The 20,340-nt window shown below is 48.5% G+C and overlaps 3 protein-coding genes across 10 annotated transcripts in view; 1 reads left to right on the top strand and 2 right to left on the bottom strand.

Annotated features, from left to right (window-relative positions):
* Positions 1-51: 51 nt before the first annotated feature.
* On the bottom strand, positions 52-15,615 carry RHNO1 (RAD9-HUS1-RAD1 interacting nuclear orphan 1). 4 transcript variants are annotated; one of them, XM_073314201.1, is made up of 3 exons: positions 14,633-15,615; positions 4,625-4,883; positions 52-907 (listed from the first exon to the last, which is right to left on the bottom strand). In XM_073314201.1, exons 2-3 carry the CDS (start codon positions 4,790-4,792, stop codon positions 239-241), a joined length of 837 nt encoding a protein of 278 aa, XP_073170302.1. In that variant the 5' UTR covers positions 4,793-4,883; positions 14,633-15,615; the 3' UTR covers positions 52-238. The 4 variants fall into 4 exon arrangements, with proteins under 4 accessions (XP_073170302.1, XP_073170283.1, XP_073170292.1 ...); XM_073314182.1 differs by lacking the exon at positions 14,633-15,615 and adding an exon at positions 9,885-10,339; XM_073314191.1 differs by lacking the exon at positions 14,633-15,615 and adding an exon at positions 9,889-10,339.
* Positions 10,447-19,555, top strand: FOXM1 (forkhead box M1). Of its 2 annotated transcripts, XM_073314088.1 has the most exons (7): positions 10,447-10,556; positions 12,163-12,762; positions 13,416-13,564; positions 13,789-13,995; positions 14,679-14,807; positions 15,461-16,485; positions 17,035-17,044. In XM_073314088.1, the coding sequence occupies exons 2-6, from the start codon at positions 12,207-12,209 to the stop codon at positions 15,662-15,664; spliced, it is 1,245 nt and encodes a 414-aa protein (XP_073170189.1). In that variant the 5' UTR covers positions 10,447-10,556; positions 12,163-12,206; the 3' UTR covers positions 15,665-16,485; positions 17,035-17,044. The 2 variants fall into 2 exon arrangements, with proteins under 2 accessions (XP_073170189.1, XP_073170198.1); XM_073314097.1 differs by lacking the exons at positions 10,447-10,556; positions 12,163-12,762; positions 13,416-13,564; ... (1 more) ...; positions 14,679-14,807; positions 15,461-16,485 and adding exons at positions 16,549-16,649; positions 17,958-19,555 and having other exon boundaries at positions 17,035-17,216.
* ITFG2 (integrin alpha FG-GAP repeat containing 2) overlaps positions 15,621-20,340 on the bottom strand; it is an 83,719-nt gene continuing 78,999 nt past the window's right edge. For 3 of the 4 annotated variants that reach the window (XM_073314001.1, XM_073314011.1, XM_073314028.1), the window contains exons 13-14: positions 17,919-18,003; positions 15,622-16,573 (exon numbers count right to left, since the gene is read on the bottom strand). In XM_073314001.1, coding sequence (XP_073170102.1) covers positions 16,387-16,573; positions 17,919-18,003 — 272 coding nt within the window. In that variant the 3' untranslated portion in view covers positions 15,622-16,386. Of the gene's footprint in view, positions 16,574-17,918; positions 18,004-20,340 lie in introns of all 4 variants that reach the window. The other variant, XM_073314037.1, reaches the window with a different exon arrangement.

Here is a 20,340-nt window from a genome sequence, read left to right as displayed (position 1 = left end):
CGCCCCCACCCATCACGATCCAGTGCAGACTGATCTTCAGGCGGGCTGGCGGGGAGAGAGCCTCTCTCTGCAGCACCAAGCAGTCTTAGCCTACAGTATAAGTCCTGGTTCTTCTCTTTATCCTGGCACTGATCTCCCAGCTAGGTTTAGCAATGCCCGTTGCTTTTGGAGCCAGCAAAAAGGGATTTCAGTTATTGTGCCCCTCAAGTCAAAGGCAGCCCGTCCTATTCCAAAGGGATCAGCACTGACTGGGATCAGCAGTTACAGTCTTAACTAGGATGTCACTTGGGCTCAGCATCCCCTTCTCCCTCAGGTATCTCATCAGGTGAGACCGTTTTCTCCATGTTACCTTCACTCCATACTCATGCTCTGGGGTATCCTTGACCAGTACAGATGTTGGCTCAAGGCTCTCAGTGGTATCAGCACAGAGATCAAGGCCACTGTGTGGATTTGGAGAGAGGGTGTTCATCTGTGGTAAAGTACCATTGCATCCATAGCTTCTCACAGAGGGCAGCTCTGGAGTCCGTAGATCTGGTGGACTGAAAACATCTGGCTCAGCATCCTGGTTAGGAAACTGAGAGGCCCCTTTTCCACAGCTCCTAGGCTTGCCCACTGAGGTACTGGGCTTTGCTGCAGTGCCCCTCTTTGGCTGGATATGGCACGTCTTTGCACAATTCCCTGGGTTACCACAAGAGTCTGAGTACCCTATTGCTCCAGCATAGGAGTGTGCCTGTGAAACCTCAAACATTAAAGGAGGAAATTTGCAGACTGTGTGTTTCCGACACACACCTCCCACATTGAGGAAACCACGACTATCATCCCAGCTCTGGAAGCTGCGGGCAACATGGTGCTGCTTCTGACATCTCTTGGAGCCTGCTGACACAGTGCTTTCAAACTGTGGAGACACCTGAGGGGCCAAACAGAGATGATGAAAAACTCTTTTCCTTCAGAGAGGGTGACTCATCATACCCCCTACTTCCTTCACAAGGCAACCACTATCTACCCTACTCCCCACCCCTGCTGCATGTCTTTCTTGGTTTGAGAGCTGCCATTTTATTACTTTCTTGGCAGGAAGTCCAGTGTAATGACTGGAAAGGAAAATCACACTATCCAAATGAGTGAGAAAAACAGAAAGCTCACATATGCCTTAAAAGTACAAATCTACTCTGAAAAGTGACTATATATAAATGCACCTCCTTCCCTAGATATATTCAAAGTCTTGTTTGCTTATTTCAGTGATAAACTAAATCAACTGCTATGTCAATCTCTTATCCCCGCAGAATCACAGTTCAAAGAGTGATTCTGTTCCTTCCTGTGCATCAACAAAATTGTTTACAAAATTTCAGTGAGTTCCACGGAGGCTGTACTGGTTTCTCTAAGGGCAGAATTTGATTTGCAGGACCTCTAATACAGATGATGATGCATAAGTAGTAGAGAACCATCTAGATTCTTGGATCCCAGATTGAGGTTGCAAGACTGTCAGTGTCACACACACACACACAAGTCTTACTGATAAAGTGATCCGATTTGCATATTTATATCTGTGGCACTCCAGGACTTTCACTGCACTGTAGCAGTGTCCACATGGGATGTTAGTGCGCAGCAAGCTACTGAACTCTAAGATTATATTATAAAAGGTAAACAACAACTTTAAGTCTCCAGTCTCTGTCATGCATTCAGATCCTGAACATTTCCTAAGTCAAACAGAAAAAAATGGCAGATCCCAGTTCCACTGTTTAATAAAGTATTATGATAGATAGAATTTATTTATTCTCAAAAATGAGTCCCACAATCTTTCCTATTAGCTCCCTTTCATTACAGGATTCTGATTGAAACTTTCCGTTTCCTAATATATCTCACTTTCTCCTAGCACTGAGGGGAGCCCAGAAACCTGGGTACTAGTTGTGATTGTTGTGGAGTTGCTGTGTAATCAAAGAATACTGATAAGTAACCGAGTTATTGAGAGACTTTATATCATATATTTATACTGTTTAAATTCAGTGGGGACTGAACAGGAAGCCAACATAATGGCTCCCCAAATAAGAACATCCTGGCATACATTTGAAACAGGGAAAGCTATTGACTTTGAGGATCCTATCCTGTCTCCAGCGAAGCTGCAAGCCTTGTTTTGTCAGGCTGGGAGCCTGGAGATCACAAGGATACCAAACAGTTAAAAGCCCTATGAGGGGGAAGAGGTTGTCGGTTGCCAGAGGGTTGTCCAAGGAGACAAGCTGACAAAGAAAGACTCCGCTTAGGAGTCTTTAAGAAGTTAAATTTACCAAGATTCCCATGTGAAAGACACCTGGATGTCCACACAGTCTGTTTATTATTTTAAGATCTATTTTCTCTGAAATACTTTTGTTCAAAATAAATAATTTTAAAAGGCTGTTTGGTCCCAGAGGGAGGAAACTGCAAGTACTGAATATAAGGCAGACGTGGTGAGGAAATCACAGTTGATACACAGGGGATGGCTACTCAGGGCCCAGTCTAAGAGTGAGAAAATTGTGTGAGTCCGTTCCAAGAGAGGTGATGTCTCAAGGTCTGAGAACTAAGGAGCAGTGCACTCAAAAGAGACCAGGAGGGCCCAGGGGTGCCATTAGCCCAGTAACTGTGACACTACTTATTAAGTAAATACTCCTCAGACGTATCCAAATAAGTCCATTGTACATTTGGAAATTTTCCATTGTTCCAGATACACACAGATTCTACCTCCTCTCAGCAACCGTTTTACTCACTGTTTTAGAACCCATAGAGCTGACTGCCTGAAGCATGTTTAAAATGCTCTGCTTTAAAAAAAAAAATCAACGAAAAGAAATTTAAAATCTAACAGAGATAACTCCAGGTCTCTGGGGCTGGTGGAGTGTTTCATTCAAGTTTGAATCCTTGCTCCTTGGGGTTGCTTTGTTAAAAAGCTTTGAGACTTAAGTGTTGTTATTTAGCAGAGCTGCCTGAGGTGATGGCTTCTGCAAGGACAGGCAGCTCCCACTGAACAACTGCACGTTTGCTTAAAAAATGTTATGTCATGATAAAAGTATCCTCGGACTGATTGACCAGAAACCTAATTGCCCCCTCAACAATATTTGGGTATGTTGGAAGAACTGTGTGGGGAAAAGCAGAGGATTAAACACACATGAAAATGGAAAGGAGGGCAGGATTAAGGTACATAGATTACTGCTTCAAAAATATGCTATCTAGATATTTGCACTATGCTCTTACCACAGTATCTGCCTGAAGCCTGCTTTATCACCCTGCCTTGAATTTCTAGTACAGGGAATCTATTTGCCAGCTTACTTCAGGCTCAACATTTTCTTTTGATTGAAACCAAGTAATATCACGTTAACAAAATTTAACAGAAAAACGGAAATTTTAATTTTGTTATTATCAAAAACCTGTTCGTTTTTTTTTTTTTTAAAGAGTTCATTGTGGTGTTGACAACCCAGAAAAAGAGCATTGACTTAAATGAAGCATAACAGTAAAGCTGAGCAGAGTTGTCCAATCGAGTGAAATGCAAGACATCAACAAAATGCATGAGCAGTGAAAAGTGAACATGATTAGTAAATACAATTATCTTGGTAGTGCCCCTTTATCATGTTGGAGAGGGGGTTATTGGTGTCTCAACTTGATAAGATAATTTTTCTAATCAGCTGCGTCTCTTGTTGTTCACTCTTGTTTGTAGTCTATGTAACACTGCTAAAGCCTTTGAAAACAAACACATCCTCTCCCCACTTTCGCACAAGGCTTGATCTTCAAACAGATTCACACTGACCCCAGGCACGTACTAGTTTGTTTCCAAGCAATACACTGGCCTTTGGAGAAGACTGCATTTCTCACCAAGTGGCTGGCTAATGTAAGAAGCAACCCCCTGCTCCTTACCACTCTGCATTTCTGGAAGTAGGCCTCATCACCTTACATCAAGTACTCTGCCTTTCAACCATATACATTACAAAGTATAACATCCATTTTAACCCAACATTTAACTCAATCCCACAGAGACCGGAGATTCTCTGTTTATTTGTGTAAATGCGACCACAGAAATGCAAGCTATCAAAACTGAGATTATTAAAAAATGCATATTAAATATGAGAACCACAGTTAAGATGCAGGCTCTATTTTGTATCATAGTTGAGCAGGAAGGTGTCACATTTAGTTGCTGGAGGGTTGAGATTATGAATTTGAAATAGTTGAATTTGAAATAGTTGCTGTATTTTAAGTATCAAATCCAATACAGAATAAAACTAAAAAGTAAGTATTCTACTTTCCATTTCCAAGGTTTTCAGTTACCGTAAAAACCAAAAAGAATCTCCCTCATATATGGATCCCAACCTTTTCATGCCACCATGCTAGTTTACAAGACAGGGAACTCTGTTTTATCAGCTGGCAGCCACCATATCCCATTCAGATGCGAGCACTCCAATCTGCAATTCAACTTGGCCTGCTTGTGACTGCCAGACTGGGATTTCAAGCAACCCAAACACCATAACCAGCTAGAGAACACAAAAATGAATAAGGGGGTGTTTGCTATGCATGCCCAAGATCCAGTCCAAACAGCTCTTTGTTAAGATATGCAGAAGAATGCTGAGAACAATTGCTGTAAGAAACTAAAGGGAAGGAAACCTGCACCTACCCATGAGATGGAGGCATTCTGGTCTAGAGGTTTGGTAGAAACATGTCTTGGGTTCTCAGCCAAAGGCAGTGGAGATCCATAGTGATGCATAGGCCCCTCTCTTGGGGTTTCAAGGAACTGCAGTTGTGCCTTGTGAGCCTGGCGGATGCATTTCTTCTTTGGAGGCATCAAAAGGTGTGAGAAAGTCACTAAGAAACCTCATGATGCCTGGTGGAGCCAGTTAGGGGAAGAGGAAAGAGATGACAAACTGCACCCAAATCTGCAGAAAGCAAACGGGGATGTGAAACCATCATACAAACTGGCAACATTTTTGTTTTTTTTTTTAAAGGGAACACACTTCTGATCAGTCTCAAAATTCTCAGAAAAAAAATTGTAATACAATTTGGAAATATACATGTTTTATAGTATATACACACACACAAAGCCATACTCCCACTGAGGACACAATCATTAGAGCTTTCTGGCTGCTATACAAGATACAGTCTGTAGTGCGCACCTCTCCACATAGACTTGTTTTACTGGGGCATCCTCCGCACTGTGAATATATCCAGCGCCACCTTGCTGTTGGGAAGAGCTTCACTAAACAACATCAGCAGCATGGAACTGACACAATTCCTGCCAAATTCACTGCTGCAAGGAGATCTGTATAGTGAATTAAACTGAACAGAATCTTGTTAGTTTACTGATTGCAAAGGTCTGAGCAACAGTAGAGGTGCTGTAGCTGTATCTACAAACTCCAGAAGATGGCACTGCATTTGGTTACATTTGCACTTTGTTCACATTTAGTTGATTTACTTTGCAACCATAAGAAGTAAAAGACTTCTTTAAACTAAAGTTTAAATGTAGTTGAAACATGTCTTAGGCCCCCCACTGTTGTCAGGGAAATCATCCTGACCCCCAGTGGCAAGTGGACTTTTCAAGGCAACATTTTTCACTGGAACACCAAACACATCCATATTTTAATTATAACTTGTAATGTGGGTTGCTCCTGAAAACCTCAGACAGAACTGGAGCTTCATGTGCTGGATACTGTACAAGCTCATAGGAAGACAGTCCTTGCCCCCTAAAGAGTTTACAATCTAGTTTAAGTCAAGACGCAAGTAAGCTTTTCAAAATTAATAGGAGGGAGAATGAAGGCAACTGTAATAAGAATGAGTGTTTAAATAAACTGGCTATATTCTAATTGCCTTCTATGACGAAATAACTGGCTCTGTGGATGAGGGGAAAGCAGTGGACGTGTTATTCCTTGACTTTAGCAAAGCTTTTGACACAGTCTCCCACAGTATTCTTGCCAGCAAGTTAAAGAAGTATGGGCTGGACGAATGGACTATAAGATGGATAGAAAGTGGGCTAGATCGTTGGGCTCAACGGGTAGTGATCAATGGCTCCACGTCTAGTTGGCAGCCGGTATCAAGCAGAGTGCCCTAAGGGTCGGTCCTGGGGCCGGTTTTGTTCAATATCTTCATAAATGATCTGGAGGATGGTGTGGATTGCACCCTCAGCAAGTTTGCAGATGACACTAAACTGGGAGGAGAGGTAGATACACTGGCGGGTAGGGATAGGATACAGAGGGCCCTAGACAAATTAGAGGATTGGGCCAAAAGAAATCTGATGAGGTTCAGCAAGGACAAGTGCAGAGTTCTGCACTTAGGACGGAAGAATCCCATGCACCGCTACAGACTAGGGACCAAATGGCTCGGCAGCAGTTCTGCAGAAAAGGACCTAGGGGTTACAGTGGATGAGAAGCTGGATACGAGTCAACAGTGTGCCGTTGTTGCCAAGAAGGCCAATGGCATTTTGGGATGTATAAGTAGGGGCATTGCCAGCAGATCGAGGGACGTGATCATTCCCCTCTATTTGACATTGGTGAGGCCTCATCTGGAGTACTGTGTCCAGTTTTGGGCCCCACACTACAAGAAGGATGTGAAAAAATTGGAAAGCGTCCAGCGGAGGGCAACAAAAATTATTAGGGGACTGGAGCACATGACTTATGAGGAGAGGCTGAGGGAACTGGGATTGTTTAGTCTGCGGAAGAGAAGAATGAGCGGGGATTTGATAGCTGCTTTCAACTACCTGAGAGGGGGTTCCAAAGAGGATGGCTCTAGACTGTTCTCAGTGGTAGCAGATGACAGAACAAGGAGTAATGGTCTCAAGTTGCAGTGGGGGAGGTTTAGGTTGGATTAGGAAAAACTTTTTCACTAAGAGGGTGGTGAAGCACTGGAATGCGTTACCTAGGGAAGTGGTGGAATCTCCTTTCTCCGAGGTTTTCAAGGTCAAGCTTGACAAAGCCCTGGCTGGGATGATTTAGTTGGGGATTGGTCCTGCTGTGAGCAGGGGGTTGGACTAGATGATCTCCTGAGGTCCCTTCCAACCCTGATATTCTATGATTCTATTCCTCACATGATGGTTCCAAGTCAGCTATTTTTAAAGAATTGTTATACATTTCTTTAAAAATATATGAATTAGAACCAGCAAGTGATACATGAAGCCAGCTATATCAGAGAGTCACAGAATCAAAGAAATGTAGGGCTAGAAGGGACCTCAAGAAGTTATCAACTCCAACCAGATGATGAAGCAGGGCCAAGTAAACCCTAGTTCAGTGGTCTCCAAACTTTTTACACCCAAGATCACTTTTTGAATTTAAGGGCAATCTAACCCACCCCTTCCCCAAGGCCCTGCCCCACTCACTCCATCCCCCTCCCCCTGTCACTTGCTCTCCCCCACCTCACTCACTTTCACCAGGCTGGGGTAGGGACTCTGGGAGGGAGTTTGGGTGCAGGCTAGAGAACAATCAATCACCATCCTCTTTATAGAACCGTTAACATATTTGAAGACTTATCAGGTTCCCCCATCAAGTCTTCTTTTTTCAAGAACTAAACATGCCTCCTCCCCCCTCCCCCCCTCCTTTTAAAATCTTTCCTCATAGGTCAGGTTTTCTAAATGTTTTATCATTATTGTTCCTCTCTTCTGGACTCTCTCCAATTTGTTCACAACTTTCCTAAAGTGTGGTGTCTAGAACTGGACAAACTACTCAAGCTGAGGCCTCACCAACGCTGAGCAAAGTGGGACAATTACCTCCCCATGACTTGCATATGACACTCTTGTTGAGAGTCCCCAGAATATTAGCCTTTTTCCACAGCTGCATCACATTGTAGACTCATATTCAATTTGTGATCCACTGTAACCTTCAGCTCCTTTTCAGCAGTAATACCACCTAGCCAGTTATTCCCCATTTTGTAGTGGTACATTTGATTTTTCCTTTCTAAGCGAAATATTTCACACTTGTCTTAATTGTATTTCATCTTGGAGAATTCAGACCAATTCTACAATTAGTCAAGATTGTTTTAAATTCTAATCATGTCCTCCAGAGTGCTAGCAACCCCTCCCAGCATGGGGTCATCTGGCAGTTTTACAAGCCTACTCTCAACTCCATTAGCCAAGTCATTAATGAAAATATTCAATAGCACTAGACTCAGTTCTAATCCCATGGGACCCCCTAGAGACACCTTCCCAGCTTGACAGCAAACCATGGATAACTATTCTTTGGTTGCAAGGCTGCACTCATTTATGCACTCTATCTTATAATCATCTCATCTAGACCACATTTCCCTAGTTTGCTTATCAGAATGTCACATGGAACTAAAATGAAGATATATCACATCTATAGCTTCCTCCCTATCCACTACACCAGTAACCCTGTCAAAGAAAAAAGTGAAGTTGGTTTGGCATGATTGGTTCTTGGCAAATCCATGCTAGCTAGTCCTTATAACCCTATTATCCACCACATGCTTACAAATTGATTGCTTAATAAGTTTGTTCTAATATCTTTCCAGGTATTGAAATTAGACTTATGGGTTTATAATTCCCCAAGTCCTCTTTTTTAAAAAAATAGGTATTATGTTTGCCCTTTTCCAATCCTCTGGGACTTTCCCTGGCCTCCAGGAATTCTCAAAGATAATTACTAACCATTCGGAGATTGGTTCAGCTAATGCCTTAAATACCATAAAATGAATACAACCTGCCAACCTGAATACATCTAGCTTATCTAAATATTCTTTAACCTGTTCTTTTCTTATTTTGGCTTGCATTCCTTCCCCCTTGTCTTTAATATTAATTATATTGGGTATCTGGTGAAGACTGACGCAAACTGAGCAATACACCCATCAACTTTCTTAACGTTCAGTTATTAGTTCTCCTTCCCTCCTAAGTAAAAAACCTACACTTTCCTTTGTCTTTCTCTTACTGTATTTAAAGATACACTTCTTATTGCCTTTGATGACCCTTGCTGGGGTGTGTGTATATACTTATATAGCCAGCTACTTTATACTCCCCCCACCCCCCAGTACTAGCTAGACACACACATACACACAAGCTGGTGAGGAGGGATTGCCACCCAGCTCCGCTCCAACCCAAGCCCCAGCTCTGCTCCCAGCCATAGCTCTGCTCCGCCACCCACAGTTGCAGCCCCGGCCCCCTTACCCTTGTCTGCACTCCTGCCGAGCCACAGCCCCACCGGCTCAGGAGTGGACGGGGCAAGAGGCGGGAGTGCAACCCTGCAAAGTTTGGAGACCACTGTTCTACATACACACACAAGCCAGTGCTCTCTCTCCCCCCATGTCAGGGGTGGGCAAACTTTTTGGCCCAAGGGCCACGTGTGGGTATGGAAATTGTATGGCAGGCCATGAATGCTCACAAAATTGGGGGTTGGGGTGTGGGAGGGGTGAGGGCTCTGGCTGGGGGAGTGGGGTCTGGGGTGGGGCTGGGGATAAGGGATTGTGGGTGCAGGAGGGTGCTCCGAGCTGGGACCAAGGGATTCAGAGGGCAGGAGGGGGATCAGGGCTGGGGCGTGGGTCAGGGCTGGAGGCTCCAGACAGCTTATCTCAAGCAGCTCATGGAAGCAGCAACATGTCCCTTCTCTGGCTCCTAGGTGGAGGCGCAGCCAGGTGGCTCTGTGCGCTGCCCTGTCCGCAGGTGTTACCCCTGCAGTTCCCATTGGCCGGGAACCATGGCCAATGGGAGCTGCAGGGGCACTGGTTGGGGCAGGGGCAGTGTGCGGATCCCCTTGGTTGCCCCTACGCCTGGGAGCCAGAAGCGGGACACGCCGCTGCTTCCGGGAGCCACCCGGAGCCAGGGCACGCACAGAGTGGGACAAGCCCCGGACCCCGCTCCCCGGCGGGAGCTTCAGGGCCGGACGTGGCCCCGAGGCCAGTAGTTTGCCCACCCCGGCCCCGCCCCGCCCGAGCGGGCTTTTCTCACACACCAACCCAGCGGGCAGCTGACGACACCCGACACGCAGCCCAGAGGCTCAGCAGCGGGCGGCACGCAGGCAGAGGTTACCCAGCCGCCATCGCTCGTTGGACGGGTCCTCGGCCTGGCTGGGGGGGGGAGGGCAGCGCAGGCACCGGGGTCACAGAGCCGCTCCAGCGGGAGAGGGGGCGGCGTGAGGCGGGCAAAGGCGCGCGGGGGCCAGGCGAGAGGCACGACCCAGCCCGCGGGGAAGGGGGGGGCAGAGCTGGAGCCCCCCCGCGCAGAGGAGGGGACGTGGGCCGGGCTCAGCCCCGAGACCAGCGGCGCCCGCCCCGCCCGGGCACCTCAGGAAGGCCGCTGCGCCGCGCGGAGAGGGAGAGAACCGGCCTCGCCTCGCGTCCCGTCCGGCCCCGGCTCCTGCCGGGGTCACCAGTGTGTCGGCGCCCCCGGGCGCGGCCGCTCATTGGCCAGTTGCGGCCCCGGATGGAACGCTCTGCCCCCCGGCCCGACCTCCATTGGCCCCGTCCCCGCACGTGACGCCAACGGGCCGCCGGGCGCCAAATTCAAACCGCGAAACGAAACGAACGGCCTCCGTGGGCCGAGCGCAGCAGCGGAGCCCGGCGGCGCCGGGTCCCTGCGGGGAGGCAGCGGGGCGCGCGACCCCCTCCCCCCCCCGGACACCGGGGTGAGAGTGGGGCTGGGAGGGGCCGAAGGGCCAGGCCGCGGGGCGGGGATCAGGCAGGAGGAAGGGGCTTCGCTGTGGGGGCTGGGAGGGGATTTATTGGGGTCAGGGAAGGAAAAGGGGATCAGTGGGGTTTGTGGTGGCAAGGTAGGTGGTGCGGGGGGGAGACAGGGTGAAGAGGGTGTAAAACCTGGGCTGGAGGCTGGAGAGGAAGCGGGGACCGGTGGATGCAGGCATCCGGGGAACACGGGTGGGGGAGCAGGGACTGGGGAACGGGATGGGCTAGGTTTGGGGTTAGGGCAGGGCAGGGCGGGGGAAGGGACGGGTGAGAATTCCCATTGTAGGCATGGCCCTGGCCTGTTCCTTCCCGCCCCGCAGGCAGCCAGGAGGCTGCAAGGCCTTTGTCAGTGGTGTCCAGGGCGCTCTAGGAAGCTGCTTCCTTCCACAGAGCTCTCTGGGCAACCTGCGGGGTTGTCATCACTCTCTTGCGCTCTCTGAGAGGGATGGTTCTGACCCTGGCACTCTCTGCGTGACACCGCGGGCATTGCCGTAACCTCACAGAGGGGTCTCTAAGTGACAGGTAGGACAGTCGTCCTAACCTCTGTAGCATGTGGAGGACACCTGTTGGCGAGCCTCTCTGAGCATCTCTAACTGCTAGAAAGAGGCCGGGGTTGGATGTGTCGCTGGCCTCTATCATGTAGGAAGGGGACTAGTTTATTTTTCTGTCTGTTTTGGTTTTGCCCTTTTATGACAATACAAATGACCCTCTCTGAGAATTTTGTGACACTAACAGGCTGGATCGGCTCCACTGATGTGAAATCCTCTCCATTTTGGTTAATGCTTAATCTACCATACGCAATATGCATAGTGCAAGCATTGTCGTTCCACAGAAGATTTCCTGTGCAAGAGCTAAGCTCCACTCACCACAACTCCCATATCTGCAACCGGTGTTCATATAAGGGCAACCAATTATCTTTTCTCCAAATCACTATTTCTGGTCTGGCCATTTATCCCCCCAGTTCTAAATTTTAAAATTATTTACCATCCATAAAGTCCAGATTAGGCAGTTTATTGTGCCATTTGAGGATGATTAATTTAGTTCTGCACAGTGCTAAGGGAAGTGCCTGGCTTCTAATACATCTATTTCAAGCTTCCATGGGTTAAAACCCCCCTAATTTATGGTGTTTTAAGCAGTTGACCATCTATTAAACAGGTATGATAACACTAACCTCACGGGTGTGGTTTGAGAGCCTCAGTTATCATGCAAATTATTTACTTGGTGCTGGTCATTTGTGTGGGGTTTTCATGACGGTGTGTGTCGATAAATAAGGCGGGAAGAAAATGCTGGCTGTTTTTCCAACAGTCTGTTCTGATCTGTTCTTCTTTTCCCTGGCATGGATGTAGTATGCAATTTTATGGGCATAGGGACTGTCCCCTAGTCACAAGACAGGTGGTGAGGAATCTTCCACCCTTGGGACTACGACTCTATGGAGTGGAAAGCCCCTCATACACCAGCTGATTGCGTACCTGGCATGAGAGACAATTGATTCCTTTCCTATATGTTCCAGGCCCACAGCTCCTCTTTCATGCTCTGTCTTATGTTTTGCAGGGTCTGTTCTTGTAGTCTTCAATGGAGAGCGACTGTACAGACCAATGATGAGGACCAGCCCTCGCAGGCCCCTGATTCTCAAGAGACGAAAACTGTCCCTCCCGGATGGCAATGCATCCAACTCTCCAGCAAGAGATGAACCGGATGGGGAGAGTAAAGGAGCCCCCAAGCAGGAGCATAGCAGAGGGGACAAACCCAGGGACAGAGTGGAGTGTGTCACCCAGAAATTCCCAGCAGGAATAAAGATCATTAATCACCCAACCATGCCCAACACCCAGGTGGTGATCATCCCTCCCAATGCTGACATCCAGAGTATCATTGAGGCTCTGACAGCCAAGGGGAAAGAATGTGGCAGCAATGGGCCCAACAAGTTCATTCTTATCAGCAGTGGGGGCAGCTCTCGCCCCACAGGCTCAGCAGCAACTCAGCAGAAGCTCCAATCAAAGGATGAGATGAGCACAGCGACAAAGGGGACCAGACCAGCAGATTGTCAGGGTGGAGAGAAGAACATCGAACAAAACCCTGACAAAACTCTGGAAAGGGCAGTACTGTGGCCTCCACAAGCCAATTCCATGGGAGGACAAGAACAGGAAGGAAACAGTACGTAGGCTGTTCCCTTTTGTTGGCCTCTTAAGTGCAACGAGAGGTGGGTGGGTGTGGGAGGCCTGTGCCTTGCTCAACATGGAAGAGTTCAGTGGTGAAAAATGTGAAATTTTAAGCAGCCCAACTGGTTAGTATATTAGCCTTCTACATATGGTGACAGGGGTTCAGATACTGAATCCAAGTCAAAATCAGTGATCTTAGGGCATGGTGTTTCCCATAGAGTTTGCAGGGTGTGTTACAGGTCAAGACTTTGGTACACTGACAGAATGGGAGGTGAGGGGGGTCAGAACTACAGGAGCAAAGGGTTTTGCTGCCTGGGACAAAGATATTTAGTTTGTTGGCTAGTAAATATCTGGGGACATTTTTTAAGCACTGCGCTCAGCACTCGCTCTGAGCCAGGGCAGATGGAGGCTCAGATCCAATTTGGGATTTTTAGGTTTGGAGCCTTTCCAGCAATTGGGCTGATCCACAGCTAAATCAGGAGCTCTGGCTAGATCCACAAGATGCTTTAGCCTCAGAGCTCCATCTTGTGCCTCTAGCTTGAGATGGGAAACTTGGGCCCATTTTGGGAGACCTGGCTTGGGCCTCTCTTTAGGTATCTGGGATGGCAGCAGGTGAATGAGCAGGGCTCTTCGTTTGTTTCCCTGCAGGCAGTGGAGAGGCAACCAGCAGCGGGTTGGATAACAGTCTGACTAACATCCAATGGCTAGGGAAGATGAGCTCTGATGGGCTGGGCCCCTGTACTGTGAAACAAGAGATGGAGAAGGAGAACCAGACACCTGTGCAGGAGAGGATCAAGGTAAGGGAGGGAGATGGTGGGGTACATAATAGAGTAAACCTCTGGAAACTGAAGACAGGAATGTGGGTGAGAACACTCAAAGGGAGCAGACATGACAAAATCTGGGTAACCTGAGCCTCCGCCAAGTTGATCTGTGCAGCAGAGTCCTCCGGCTAAGAGGAACTTCCTTGGAACTTTCCTGGGCCCCTGCAACTTTCACACTGTTTCCTCCTTTTTTCTTCCAGACTGAAGAAGACTCCATTGCTGCTACTGCTACCTCCTCCTCCTTGTGGCAGGACCCGGTATCAGAACGGCCCCCCTACTCCTACATGGCCATGATCCAGTTTGCCATCAACAGCACTGAGAAGAAGCGCATGACCCTGAAGGATATCTATACCTGGATTGAGGACCATTTCCCTTATTTCAAATATGTGGCCAAGCCGGGCTGGAAGGTAACATGTTCTGTTGAGGATGCATCTGACTCCACCCCTAGGTGTGGGCAACAGAGTTTTAGGGCTTGTCTATACTTCCAGCTAAATCAGCACTGCTGCAATCTATGTAGCGGTATTGATTTAGCAGGTCTGGTGAAGTTGATGGCAGAGTGCTCTCCCGTTGAGATTTGTACTCACCTTCCCACCTCTTGGGGAGGTGAAGTCAGCAGTAGACACTGCTATAGGTCGAACATAGTTACATAGCATAACTTAAGTTGATTTACAGCGTTAGTATAGACCAGCCCTCACACGAGGGGGCTGCTTGCTTGGAGAATTGCTTTTTTTTTTTTTTTTTTCCTTTTTCATCCAAAGGAACAAGCAGCCCATGAAACAGGATGGAAAATAGTTTCAAACTAAGGGCCCTCTTCAATTTCTGATGGTCCGTTTTCCATCTCAAATACCCTAGCATCCTCTCTCAACTCCTCTCAGGCAGGGGAGAGGGCTGGCTGGTTACTGGGCAGGAAGCTGGAATATCTTTGACGGGGGCTCTAAGGGACTTTAGTGATGGGGATATAACTGGGTACCAGGTGAGCATGAAGGGCCGTGGTCTGCCAGGGGGGCATTCCCCTGCCTGGGTTGTAGTGTCTTAGGGTCCTACCTATGCTTGGTTACCAAAAACATTAAGATCTTTCCTCTCCACCTAGAACTCCATTCGACACAATCTATCACTTCACGATATGTTTGTCCGGGAGACGTCTGCCAATGGTAAAATCTCCTTCTGGACGATCCACCCTGATGCCAATCGCTATCTGACGCTGGACCAAGTGTTCAAGGTGAGTGGCTCCTGGGAAGGAAAACAGGTAGCCTTCCCAATTCCGGAATGCCAGGACATCTGATTGCATCTGATTTCAACAGGGAGGTGAAGCCCTCTTGGCATGTGGCCTCAGTCCAACTTCTAGAGAACAAAGTCACTATTAACTTTACAAGTAGCGAGTTCCCTGTTTTGAAATGGGAGGTAGCCTGGATGGGCTGGAGCACCTTTGATGCAACAGGGCTCTCCAGGCGCAGTGTAGCAATGTGAATAGTGAAAGAGGTAGAATAAGCTTTCAGCCAGCTGCTTTCCAAAGGACTGATGCAAACTCACATAGTAGCTAATGGAAAGACTCCCATTGACTTAAATGAGAGTTGGGTTGGGCCTTTAATGCACTGCATAGTTGTGTTTGACCAGCCATGCAGGCAGAATTGCCTTGTGTCACCTGGGGGCTGTGGAAGGGGTCCCTTTGTGAAAGGAATGGAGACCTTCTCTTGCTACAATGATTTTCAGAGCAGGCAGGGTGAACGCTTCCTGTATTTTCTCCTTGGTGGGTGGGCAGCTGGATGTTCCTACTTGGGAACTTTGTGCAAGGGTTAATGTCCCATACTTTTTCCCCCTTTGGTTGGTAACTTCCTCTTATTTTTCTCCCTCCTGATGCCTTGCTGCCACCAGCCGCTGGATGCGGGGTCACCAACATCGCCTGAGTACTCTGAATCAGTAAGACTTTCCCTCTGGCTCGGGGCTTGGGCTGCTTTTCCTTTTGCCAGTGATTGCAGGAAAGGACAGGATGCTTGGGGAGGGGGAATGAGTCACCGCAGCTGCCAGTCCAATAGCTCCTTGCACACCTTTTTGGGGAAGGAAGCATGCCTGATATAATGGAGGGCCAAGTTTCTAACTGCTGCAGAAAATGCACTAGCTGGTGAAGTCCCGATAATGATGGATGGATATTTGCAATATTTTATTGGCATGAAATGTGTCTCCAGAGAACAAACCCAGCCAGAAGTTTCAGGTACAACCCTCCCTGGCAGCAGCTCCTCTCCTTTCTGGGCTGTGGCTTCAGGAAGGGCAAAATCTCTGTGCACTCCTTTCTTCTCCCTGGAAGCACCGTGACTCTTGGCCAGATGGAAGTTGGTGCTGCCTCCTTCACCTCCAGCAGTATAGCGATAACAGATGTGCAAGCAGCTAGCCAGACTTGTCTCCATTTCCTTTCCAACCGCATCCCTCTTCAATTCCTCTTTCGCTCTGCTGTTCCACTTGAGCATTTTGGGCTATGGTTTGTATGAAAGACACTACATGCTGTAAAGCTGTATTGTTCACCTTTCCTCAGGCGGAGAGGACACCAAAATCAGGTCATTTCTCCTGCAGCAGAGACCACAGCTGGAGAAGCTCCATCATGCCAGCTCAACCTCCACAAGGCTTTTGTGTGGCAGCTGGCAGAGGGATGTCATGGGCATGCAATGGCAGGTGGCACACGGTCTCAGGGTGGTAATGGTTGCTCTCTCAGCACTAGCTCAGCACAGGCCTCTGGATCCACATTCCTAAGTGAGGCAGTCGAACAGAGATGGGTTCTTCTCTTTAACTCTCTTTTCTCCTCTTTCTTATCCCCCAATGACCATAGCAGCAAAAACGACACATTCCAGAACTCCAGAAGAACACAGGGGGCAACAGCAGCAACAAAACTGAGCCGCAGAATGCACGTGAGTGTGTGCATCTGTCTTGGACAGAAAGACAGCCAGTCCCCTAACCAGGGTGATGGGCGCTTGATCCCGAACTGCCATTCCCAGCCTGTAGGAAAAGAAATGGAAATTGCTGTCCAGCATTGCCTGCTTGCAGGCTTGCCACGGCCGCTCCTGTCTGACAGGTTTGGAGCTGAGGGCAGGGCTACTGCACTGAGAGAAGACGTCTGGGGGTGGGGGGGAGGCCTGATACAGAGGCTGGTGCTCAAAGGGAGTAGGAGCTGAGCTCTGTGGGGAGCAGTATCCCAACCCAAGACACCTTGAGTTGGGGGTGGTTGTTCGGAGCTCCTGGGTTCTGCTGGGTTTCGGCTCAGGACTTGCATCCCCATAACTATGCAGAAAAGGCAGGGGCGGGGTGAGCCCCTCCCTGGAATTAGTTAGTCAAGAGATGGGGAGCTTGAACCATCCTCATTCCCAGAAAATAACTGTCTAGTGCCTGGCCTGTGGTGGGGGGAGATGAAGAGGCTCCCCAGAGCAAGACGCTAGCTGATCTAGTCTCTTCCCTTCCAGGCCGAAAGATGAAGCCTTTGCTTCCTCGCATCAGCTCCTACCTGGTTCCAATCCAGTTTCCTGTGAGCCAACCTCTCATCCTGCAGTCCTCCCTGAAGGTGCCTCAGCCCATGGCCCAGGGAGCCTCCCTCAGTGGCTCAGAGTCTATCCGGAGCAGCAAGCGTGTACGCATTGCTCCAAAGGTTAGTGATTCTGCTAGCCTTGGGCTTCTGTGGTGCCAGTCTCCCCTGCTCTCCACAGGGTTTTTTTGCCCACTCTCGCTACTGCTGTCAAACGTCCATGCTTGCATTGGTGGGACTGGTGCTGGCTGGCGCTTGGCTGCACCTGCCTTCCATCCCCCATTCCTAAGGTGACTGTTCTCCTCTAGTTGTCTTGTCATGGGTAGGCTGCTTTTTACTTCACACAGGCATTCTCCTCTGAGTATGAACGAATGACTCCTCTATTGTCCAGCTACAAATAACCAGAGACAGGAGCAACATGGATTCTCTCCTTTTTTCAAGCCTTCATTCAGTTCCTAATGGAACTGCATTGTTCTCTTGACCCATTCTGGTCTCCCTTTACATTTTGAAGAGTGTGGTTTTTGCCTCTTTCAGAAGCGCCCAGCCCTCCTCACTACCTGCATCCCCCAACCACAACACTCCTTGGGTTCACAGCGCCTCCCCAGAAATACTGCTCTCTAGGGACACCATCTGTTGGTGCTGTGCCAAGATCCACTCCGTGCGCTTTGCTGGCTCCTCTCTATCTAATCACATTATTGCTACTGACTTCAGCAATGTGCCTTCCTTTCCCCCTCCGCCTGATCCCAAAGCTCTACTGCCCCTCTTCTTCCTGCTGCATTTCCTGCCTTGTGATTTTTTTTTTTCTCTAGACCCCTGCTTACTCACTGTAGTGTGTCATTCCTCACTTCTGTGCTTCCCGTGTAGGTGTTGCCATCGACTGAAGAGCCATCCTCATTCTTGCCCACGGGGCCTGTGAAGGAGAAGAGTCACTGTGATGAAAGGCCGTCCCCATTTGCCCCAACCCAATCTGTAAAGGAGAACAACTCCCAGCCTGGTGAAGCACCAGCCTCTTTCCCTGCAGCCCTGTGTATAAAGGAGGAGAAGGAGGACTGCTGTCCTGACAAATGGCTGCCCTCATTCCCCCCAGTCTTGTCTATAAAGGAGGAACCAATGCAGTCTGATGAAGAGCCAGGCCTGTTGCTCCCAGTACCATGTGTGAAGAGGGAGAAACACTTCCCTGTGCTGAAGTCCCCGCCCCGCGGCGTATCTGACACAGTGATTATAAAGAGGCGGAAGATGGGCAGGTCCAGAAGGAAACAGCACCTAGTGCTACCTTGCTCAGAAGAGCCAGTCCTGGTTCTGCCAGAGAGCAGTGGCTCTGACTCCTTCAGGTTGACATTGGACTTTCCTTTCCTGCAGGAAACCCAGTCTCTGGAGCTCAGCTGCTCCCAGGAGGGTGGCGGCCCCTTTAAAACACCAGTCAAGGAGATGTTCTGCAAGCTGCCAGTTTCCTCCACCCCGAGCAAAGTCCTAACTGCTACGCCACCAACGGGGGGCCCTGACTCCTGGAGACTTGCACCCATTGCTAAGGAAAGCAGTGAGCTGGATTTCAGCCCCGTGAGAACCCTTCAGGTGCCATTCACATCCCTCCAAGAGAACTTGGACTTGCTGGGCTTCAACAGCACTCCCCTTAAAAACTCCTTGTTTGACTCCCCTCAACAGCTTCTCCAAACAGAGTCCAATGACATGGTTTCCGGGCCCCTCACAAGCTCTCCTGCTTCCAATCCTGAATCCACCAAGCAATCATCCCCGGAATTGCCAGCCTCTGGACTTCCTGAGAACCAGTCTCTCATGGAGGGCCTGGTTCTGGACACCATGAACAACAGCCTGAGCAAAATCCTGCTGGATATCAGCTTTTCTGGCCTAGAGGATGACATCCTGGGGCAAGAGATGAGCTGGTCTCAGTTTATTCCTGAACTGAGATAGGCTGTGTTTGGCTTATTCCCAAGCTGTAATGGACACTGGGCTCTACTAAGACTTGCTTAGATGGGATATGCAGGGGCCCATAATGTGGTTTTGACTTATTCCCATTGGGAATACTGGGCTGTGCTGAGATCTGCTTGGCTGGAAAACAGACAGGCCCATTGGCTGCTATGAGCTCATTTATGAGCTGCAATAAATATTGGTCTGGGACAGGCTGGGGCTTATTGGCTGGTCTTGCCTCAGGCCTGAGTAAGTGGAGAAACAGAGTCCCTTGTGAAAAGGTGTCAGGGAAGGTTTCCAGGTGGGTGCTGAATCACCCTGCCATCCAAGGGGTTGGAGGCGATGAGGATAGGCCCCTCCAAAGTACACCTACTGGAGGGAGGAAAGTCCCAAGCCTTTCCTGGCTCTGTCCTCAACAACTCCCTCGGACAATTCCCTTCCTTTCACTCTGCTCCACTTTTCTGAGATGCCTTGCCTGTCATGACTCTGTAAATATTGTACATTCCTTAAATTAGCTTTTAATTATAAATGTCACTTTATTCTTTTAGAACTTTTATGGGCATAGAAATGGGTGGTAAAAGGCTTGATTTGAAGCATTGTCCCTGTCTCTTCTCCCTGAACCAGGTTGAATGCCTAAGATGCCATTTTTGGTCTTTTTTCACTTCAGAAACACATTGGCATAGGACACTCTGAGTGTTGGCAGGGGCAGAGGTTGAAAGATCACCCCTCCGCAAGTGTGTGTCTATTCCAATTGAAGTGGTGGAGAGGAATTGTAAGATGGATGTTAAAATCTTCACTTAAAAATATGCGGTCTCTTGAAACTCACTTGTGTATTTTCCACTGCAGTGTGTAATAGGGCAGCTGGTGTCAGTCCTCCGGAGTTTATGTAATAAGAAGGAATGTGCCCTGGAAGGACTTTAGATAGGGCCTCTGTTCAAAAACAAAATAAGACACAGACATACCTCAACCAAACCGTTTCCATTTACTGTGTATAAACTGGGGGTGGGATCGCTGGGCCACGTGCTGCCGTTGCTGCTTTCAAGAGTCAGAGCCAGCACCGCTATTCTAACTTTCTTTCTTGGTGCGAGTGCATTTTAACAATTCACTCAAGGTAGACAATGCAATGAGGAGTTAATTTCCATTGCCTAATATTCATGCTCTAGCACTGTGATTCAGTTCTGAAAGCAAGCCCTAGACTAATTCAGGAGGTATATGGGGTGGAAAAGAACTGTGAGCGGAAGGGGAAAGAAGGATGAGTCGGGTTCCATCCTGCCAACGTTTGGGGAAATCCCACAATTGTGGGAGATTCCTAGGATCTGTTCTG

This window comes from Lepidochelys kempii, chromosome 1, assembly GCF_965140265.1.
Source record: "Lepidochelys kempii isolate rLepKem1 chromosome 1, rLepKem1.hap2, whole genome shotgun sequence".
Lineage (NCBI taxonomy): Eukaryota > Metazoa > Chordata > Testudines > Cheloniidae > Lepidochelys > Lepidochelys kempii.
Note: the sequence above shows the minus strand (reverse complement) of the source record. Positions and strands in the feature narration are given on the sequence as shown.

Bases quoted from the DNA above. Each gene is read 5' to 3' on its own strand.
- FOXM1 (XM_073314088.1), top strand. From the start codon at position 12,207: ATGATGAGGACCAGCCCTCGCAGGCCCCTGATTCTCAAGAGACGAAAA. The intron at 13,996-14,678 runs GTAACATGTTCT...CTCTCCACCTAG, and splicing joins TGGCCAAGCCGGGCTGGAAG to AACTCCATTCGACACAATCT. The intron at 14,808-15,460 runs GTGAGTGGCTCC...TGCTGCCACCAG, and splicing joins CGCTGGACCAAGTGTTCAAG to CCGCTGGATGCGGGGTCACC.
- RHNO1 (XM_073314201.1), bottom strand. From the start codon at position 4,792: ATGCCTCCAAAGAAGAAATGCATCCGCCAGGCTCACAAGGCACAACTG. The intron at 908-4,624 runs GTAGGTGCAGGT...TTGGCCCCTCAG, and splicing joins AGAATGCCTCCATCTCATGG to GTGTCTCCACAGTTTGAAAG.